The 8144-nt window shown below is 44.5% G+C and overlaps 1 protein-coding gene across 1 annotated transcript; it reads right to left on the reverse strand.

Moving 5' to 3' along the window:
- Positions 1-342: 342 nt before the first annotated feature.
- On the reverse strand, positions 343-2058 carry LOC113767379. The gene has a single exon (XM_027311451.1). The coding sequence runs from the start codon at positions 2056-2058 to the stop codon at positions 343-345; it is 1716 nt and encodes a 571-aa protein (XP_027167252.1).
- Positions 2059-8144: the final 6086 nt, after the last annotated feature.

Raw genomic sequence — 8144 nt, forward strand, 5'->3', positions numbered from 1 at the left:
GCCCAGGACTATGGCTTTGATGCACGAGATAGTACTCCATAGCTTCCAAGGAACACTTCCATTGCCAGTCACCATGCGTACCAAGACTTGAGAATCCATTTCGACGTGCAACCAGTGAAATCCAGCAGAAACACGCATGCCCTCTAGCAGCGCCAAGGCCTCTGCTTCCATATTTGTCATTGACCCCAAAAACGTTGAGAAACCGCTTAGGATGGTACCATCTGAATCACGTAGCACCCCTCCAGCTCCTGACGGTCCGAGATTTCCTAGGGACGAGCCATCAATATTGAGCTTCACACACCCGCTTGGCGGCATGACCCATGTGACCCTGCACGGGAGCCTCTATCTCTTCTGTGTCATGCTAAGTAGCAACCCAGATTGCACCAACTCCCTGTCGTTGTGCGCCATCTGGACGAAAGGGTGGGATTGGGAAATGCTGAGTAGCAAAGCCTGTATGTTCCGACAAACCTGTGTTGGCGTCAACCTAACACCCTCGTACATTGCCACATTCCTAGCCTTCCACAGTCCCCAACTTATGATTGATGCCAGTACCCTACATAATTCACCCCGAGCGGTACTTTGAGATTTATAAAGCCACCATTGTTGCAAACGGCAAACGACACCATTGGAGGGCTGAATAGGTATCCGAAGGACCCTGGAGAAGAAATTCCACACCTCTGTTGCAAGCGAGCAATCGGACAAGACATGATCCTGAGACTCTCTGGTGGGGCAGAACTGACATTTGGAAGGGAGTTGGAAGCCAAACCTACGCAACGCTTCAGGGAAAGGCAAGTAGTTATTGAGTAGCTTCCACATGAAAATTGAAATTTTGCAAGGGAGCCAACAATCCCATATGCATCTCCTTGAACCAAGGTCCGCCTGCTGAGGCCGCATTGCATCCCATGCCAAGGAGACGGTAAACTCTCCGGAGGCTGTAAGGACCCAGGCTCGCCGAACTGTGTCATCTAACTTTATAACCTGCGTGAATTGGTCCACTGTGTCGCGGACGGCCAGCATTCGTCTCCAGACTCTGGATGCTGCCTGTTGCGCCCCACTGTGCACACTATATCTGGATCTCATGAAATCGGCCCATAGGGATTTGGAATTGCAATACCGCCACCACAATTTACAGCTAAAAGCCCCCTGTATGTCCTCAAAGCAACGTAGCCCAAGCCCGTCCTCAGCTGTGGGGTAGCACAAGTTCTTCCAGGAGCACCAGTGGTGTTTTGGTCCGAACTCCGATTGGCCCCAAAAAAAGCGAGCCATTAGCCGTTCTAGACTATGGATCACCGCTTTGGGGGGATCCATGACCGCCAGGACATGCAAGGGTATGGCGGACAAAACATGCTTAATTAGGATCAAGCGACCCCCTTGTGTGAGAAGCTTCTTCTGCCAACCCGCTAGCTTAGCAACAAACTTCTCAATCAAAAAGTGGAAGTACTCCTTTTTTCGATGACCAGCGTAGAGGTTGCACCCCAAATAAGAAAAAGGAAAGGAGCCATGCCTGAACCCTGTTAAATGTTGGATTTGGCGAATTTGGCCAGCGCCACACCGCTTTGACGCTATAAAGAAACTCTTTTGCTTGTTGATCCGTTGCCCCGCTCCATTCTGATAGAGTGTTAAGAAACGGAGCAGATTGCCCACTGATCTCCTATCTCCACGAGCAAATATGACAATATCGTCCGCAAAAGCCAAGTGTGTGATACTAGTGCAGCCTCTCGGCATTGCATAAGGAGCGACACTACCACCTTCCACCAGTGCATTTAAACCCCTACTAAGAGCCTCAGATGCCAAAATAAATAGAATAGGGGACAGGGGGTCACCTTGCTTAATCCCGCGTGATGCCTGAAAAAAACCCCTCGACCTGCCATTTACCAAGACAAAAAACCAGCTTTGAGAGAGATTATTTAAAATGAGCAAAATAAATCTATAATCGAAACCAAATTTCTGGAGGAGCCGCCGCAGAAATCCCCAGGACACTCTGTCGAAGGCCTTCATCATATCTAATTTGAAAATGCAATTGTGACCTCGAGCCTTCCGATTGATGGATGCCACCATTTCTTGTGCCAGGAAGACATTTTCGGTGACATCCCGGCCTGGACAGAAAGCGGATTGTTCCTAAGAAATAATGCTTGGAAGGATGGCCCGCAATCTATTAGCTAACACCTTCGTAAAAATCTTGTTGACGAAGGTGCATAAGCTAATGGGACGAAAATCTGCAAACGTAGATGGGTTAGGTTTCTTTGGAAGCAAAACAATCAGTGTACTAGCAATGCCTTTCGGGATCGGTGTGCCGGCCATAAAATCTCTAGCTGCTGCCCAGACATCAAACGCCACAGTATCCCAACAGTGTCTGAAGAAGGCGCCTGTGTAGCCATCCGAACCTGGAGCACTATCCTTGTCGAGCTCGAAAACAACCCTTTTTACCTCCTCCATTGTTACCTCCCTTAGCAATTCCACATTCTGGTCTACGGTAACAAGCTCGGGGACGTGGATTAGCAAATCATCTATCCCCCCCACTTCTTCGGCTGTTAAGAGCCGCTGAAAAAAGTCAACCGCTTCCCGCGCAATTTGTTCCTCATCGTCAACCCATGCCCCCTCCCCATCTTTAATGCGGTGAATTGCAAGTTTCGTTCTTTTCTCCCGGACAGAGGCATGGAAGAACCGTGTGTTACAGTCACCATCCTTCAACCATCGGAGGCGCGCCTTTTGGTGCCAGTATTCCTCTTGAACGCGTAAGCTTTGCAGTAGGTGGCCTTGTGCGCAATGAAGGTCCTCTCTCGCCTCCTCCATTGGATTGGCTTCTTATAGGACCTCCTTTTGCTGAACTTCGATCTCGTGTTGTCGAGAAGCCTGAAATATATCTCCAAATTGATGTTTGCTCCAGTGCCTTAGCCATGTTTTCAACCTCTTTAGCTTGAACGCCAAACGGTACATACCATACCCTTGTGTCGGCAGCTCCCAATTACTCTGTACCGTTGATATAAACCCAGGGTTCGAAATCCAAAATGTTTGAAATTTGAATGATTTTGGTACACTGGCACTGGCTGGCCGCATGCTCACTAACAATGGCGAGTGGTCGGAGCTGGTACGGTTGAGGTGCTGAACAAAAGTATTCGACAAGAAGTCTTGCCACTGCTGGTTGACCAGCTTCCTGTCCAATCGCTTCCGGATTCGAGTACCTGCTCTAATACCGGACCACGTATAAGAGCTGTCGGCGTAAGGTAGCTCTTGTAGGTGGCAGTTAGAAATGGTTGTGTTAAAATCAGAGATTGCTCCAAGATCTTGAGGAGCCCTACCCGTGTATTCCGCCTGTGAGGGTCTCAAAATTTCATTAATTTCTGAAAATTAAAATAAATATTATTTAAACTTTGAAAATTATTAAATAATATGAATTTATATTTAAAAAATGTGTATTTATATTATTAATGATGTTTTCTCTTATATAAATGTTATATTTTAATTTACATGAATTCTCAAAATTTATTTGACGGTTCGCGTTTGGCTAAACATTAAGTTGGATTTTCGCACTCCCATACGCAATATAACTCTAAGTTGAACTGTATGATATGTAGAGGTTATAAAAATATATAATTAAGTTGAGAAAATGCTAGATGAGGAATTTTTACTAGTAGATAAGAATTTCGCGCTTAAACGCGATTCAAATTCGAAATTGTCACCATTAATGGCATGCCCAAAAAGTCTTCAAACCTATACCTCTAGCTTACCTTCATTTTCAACCCATCTTATCACCAACTACCAGCCGTTTCTCTTCTCTTCAAGCTCGATCATCTGGTGCAAGAAGAGGTAAGAGCCACGGCCATTCCCAGCTTCCAACAGCCCTCCATCTTCAACCATTCCCAACCCCAACGTTCACCTTCCATTTCCAGCTTCAACCTTCGATCGTTGCTGTGCTGCTGCGGACTAGTCTGACCGAGAGAAAAACAGAGTGCAAGGGGTGCCGACTGACCTCAGTGATTCTAGGAGCAAACTTGGGGAACTAGGCACTTCATTTAGCTAGTAAACAACCACCAAAGGTAACCCAAAAACTTCCGCTTCACCCCCTTAGCCAAAATTTCAGATTTGTTGCAACTTTTGGTTCTTGAAGTTTTAGCTTGTCTTGGTGAAACATGTTGGGTTGCTGATCCTCTAAGCTAATGATTGATGAAGCTAGAGGTGTTTTATGTGCTATATGTATGTTTTGAGGTGGTTAAATGTTGGGAAAATTTTTTTAGAATGAAGCTGGGGTGCTGCCGAGAGAAGGGAAAATTTTCCAGATTTGTACTTGTTGATGTTTTGCAAATTTCGCTTAGGTAATGAACTGGATTGTTTGTTTGGGGGCTAGACTAGTTAGTGGTGATTGTTAGGGACTTAAAGTATGAATTATAAGTTGGAAATGGTTGATCAAAAAGAAGAGAAAAATTCTGCTCTGCAACCGAACTAGCAGGCCTGTTTTTCTTCCAACTTTGCCCAGATTCTTGAACTGGATTTTGTGAAGTTATTGAGCTATTTAAATCATGTATATGTTCACCTATATGTGTAGAGCAGTTTTGGTGAAAATGCAGCTTTGGTACAATGGGAAATTTCATTGAAAAATCAAAGAGAAAAATGCCCTTGAGCTGTCCCAAAAATTCTGGAAATTTCCAGATTTTTGGGCGAATTTGGGGTTTGGTTTTGACAAGTTTTTGAACCATTTGAGCTGTAAACATGTTAACCTATATGTGAAGTATTTTTTGGGTAAAAATGTAGCCTTTAAGTAGTTGAAAAATTTTGGACAAATTGAAGAGAAAAGGGACTACTTGTACCGAATGCATTTGGAAATTTGTCCAGCTTTGCATGAGACATGTTGAATAATCTTCACGTTAACATGAACCCAATTTGACTTGTGTTTAGTTAAGGGGTGTGTATAGCTCCATTAGGGGACAAAATCTAGTAGAGTTTACGTTCAAAAGTGGGCCAAAATTTTATTCTTCATGAGGCTACCAAAACAGAAATTTTGTTTGAAATTAGAAATGATTTTGACGTTTGGATTTCATTTTGATTAAATGTGGACTAAATTGTCCCGAAAATGTTTTCTAGCATTAACCTTTGTTACTGGGTCCACTTCGAGTCAATAACCTTGAATTTTATTAGACCAAATGCCCTATTTCGAGAAATATGCCAAATCTGGAAATTTTCTTGAAAACTCAAGTTTTTGCTTTCATAAAAATCCTTGAACCAAGTTGGTCAATGGAATTTGGCAAACTTAAGGAGTTTCTATTTTATAGAAATTCCAATGACTAGTTTTACTTGGTTTATATGATTTCCTCTTAAAGGAATTTCCCAAGATATTTTTGGGGAAAATTAGAAGGGAAAATTCCTCTAAATGGGTAAATGTGATTTTTCTCAACCTGTGACACCAAAGTGGTGTTAATTGCTTATATGACTCTAGAACTTGGTTATTGAAATATTTGACGAATTTAGCAAGTTTTTGGTTTTAAAGAAACCTCAAAATTTAATTTCACTCGAAATTTGTGGATTTCACTTTGAGAAAACGATTAATACTAGTTTGGGATTTTTGAGTGAAATTAAATGCTAGTTGACTCGAGTTAAATTCGCCAACTCAAAAGTGGAAATTTATGTGAAATATTTGTATGATTTTAGGAGTTGGTGAAGAGCACAATCTCGATCAAAGTTTGGAATTCTAGACTCTTCACTTGAGGTGAGTGTCTCTTGCATGAATCGTGTTTAACTGCTAGTTGAACTACTTGTTAAAAGTACTTGCTAGAGATATCATGAAATGTTATATGCTATGTGATTGCGTGAAATGCCACCAGTACAAGTGTTGCAATGTCGATTGGAGCGTGGTCTCTTCGACTAAATAAACCAAACGGATGCACGTACCACGCTCTATTAGAGTGGGAGGTACCTCTCTGCCGTCTTGGTAAAAGTGCTTGCAATATTCGTGTTGGAGTCGGGCCCGAAAATAAGGGGGAAGTCGTTGCTAGGAGACAAGTAGAGTAGAAAATATTCTACATGGAGGTTAGGTAGTGAAAGTTGACGGAGTGTCAACTACTAAAAATTTCCTGATCAAGCGCGTGGACTTTGGCTCCTGAGAGCCCCGTATCCTTTTCTTGTCATGTTACTTCGATTTCCTAAATTGTTAATTGCTTACTTGTCCATTTGTACTTGTTAAATTGCCCTATGTGAATTGCATGTTTCGAGGCACCACTGAGCTATTGGCTCATCCCTTCCAATTTGTTTTCCTTGACAGGTTCTGAGTTGCATGAAGTCTTGGAGAACTAGAAAAGAAATGTTATATTTTGAATGCCCACTTTTGTATATATACTTTGGGAAAACTTTAGTATCTTTTGGATGACTTTTGTGTCTTTGGGAAAATGTGAATCCTGTGGTGCTTCTGTGCCCTGGATTAGGAATTTTAAATTGTAAATTAAGTTGAATTTAAGTATTTTAAGTTAGACATTTTCTTTGATGCTTGAAATTGTACTTTTGGACAGAGTAAGTTGAGTGGTACGGTTTGTTTAAGTACTTGGCTTATGCGAGAAGTAAAGTTTATCTACGAATTATATTTGATGATGTTAGATGATTGAGTGAGTGAGTCCCGGCGAGAGCTGGGCAGGCGACTCGCCGAACCCTCTGGTTCGCCTTAGGGGGAGGTGGGGCCGCCACACCGCCAGTGTACTGATAACGTTAAATCTCATCCCACTAACCACGGCCGTGTGATCGATCCCGCGATAGAGGTTAATTCGGACCATAAGGTCTGCCTTTCGACCCTGGAACACTTGGCATATATAAACGAAGCATTAACAGTCTCGGTCCAGTTGTCATGCCCCGCCATAACATGAAGAAGTTGCTCCGAATTATATAACACAGTAAAATGAAAACCAGATCGCCAGAGCATCCAGATCTTATTCGATGAATTAAATAAGCAAAAATCAAAAGATAACTTTGCACGCAAAATTTCTAAATTAGATGCCTCGGCTAGAGGCTCCAAGAGTATTGAAACAGCAAATTTATGAAGTTGGATTAACGCTCGCAAGCAACGCACAAAAGCGATGTTTGCCGCTCCCCGAATGTTCCAAATGAGCAGATTATGCATTAATGAGAGGGTGATGCAGTACCTGGATGGCTCTAAGAGCTTGCCGTGTTAGAATCTATCGGGGCAGTGGAACATAGGCCCGCCTCTTCTTCGTCTTCCGCGAAAGCACCATGGTAAAACCCTCCTCATCGCGATCAACCCCTGGTTGGGGCAGCCTTGGCCTCAAGGCAGTGCTAAACTGCTTGAGGGAGTGAACCAAAGTTTCTCTATCAAGCGCAGCTGCTCCTGGCATGTCCTCTCCATCAGAGAGGGATCCATGGGCCAACGTCTTCTCCTGCTCATTTATCTTGAGCTGCGTATCGTCACAAATACCACCCAAGGCTGGTGGGATGTCAGTAACTTCCCGTAATGCAATCTCGGGCTCTTGCTGCTGCAGCAATGCACTTTGGGCCGCTGTTTGGGCAACTGTCGCCTCCTGCTCGCCCCACTTGTGCTGCGCATCAGCACACAGAAGCCCCAACGCTGGTGCGGCTTCATTGGCATCCATCTCAGGCGTCTGCTGCCTGATAGCGGCCTGTGGAGCCTGTGTGTAGGTGATGGTAGCCCTCACCTCCTCCTGGCAGTGCCCGCCTACCCTGGGCTCAGTAGCACGCTGTCCCTGGTCAGGTTGCCCAGCCATGGCATCCCCCTTTGCTGCTGGGCCAGCAGTAATTGCTGGGCGGGCTTGCTCCCGCTTGTCGCGCCGACAACTTGAGGAAGGGTGACCCTGTCGATGGCAAACGGAGCAATAAAACGGCAAGTTCTCGTAAGTTACCTTCTGCCAGAAACCATGGCTACCCGCTGCGATCCAGATGCTACCAGACAGGTCCCTAGAGACGTCCAAGTCAACACAAACGCGAGCCACATTGGGACGGGCCAAGGCTGCCGTCGCCGAATCGACTTTCAGAGGGCTGCCGATTGCACTAGCAATGGAGAATAGCGTAGCCTTGTTGAAGAAGTGAACAGGCAATTGTTCCAAAGCAATCCATACTGGTGCGTGGGAGGATTCTCTGGTAAGCTGAAAGTCAGGAGCCCACTTGAAAACGCGCATGGGGAAATCAGCAAT

The sequence above is a fragment of the Coffea eugenioides genome, chromosome 1, assembly GCF_003713205.1.
Source record: "Coffea eugenioides isolate CCC68of chromosome 1, Ceug_1.0, whole genome shotgun sequence".
NCBI lineage: Eukaryota > Viridiplantae > Streptophyta > Magnoliopsida > Gentianales > Rubiaceae > Coffea > Coffea eugenioides.

What these genes read in the sequence shown, in the direction of transcription:
- LOC113767379 (XM_027311451.1), bottom strand. Translation starts at nt 2,058, where the DNA reads ATGGTGGCATCCATCAATCGGAAGGCTCGAGGTCACAATTGCATTTTC.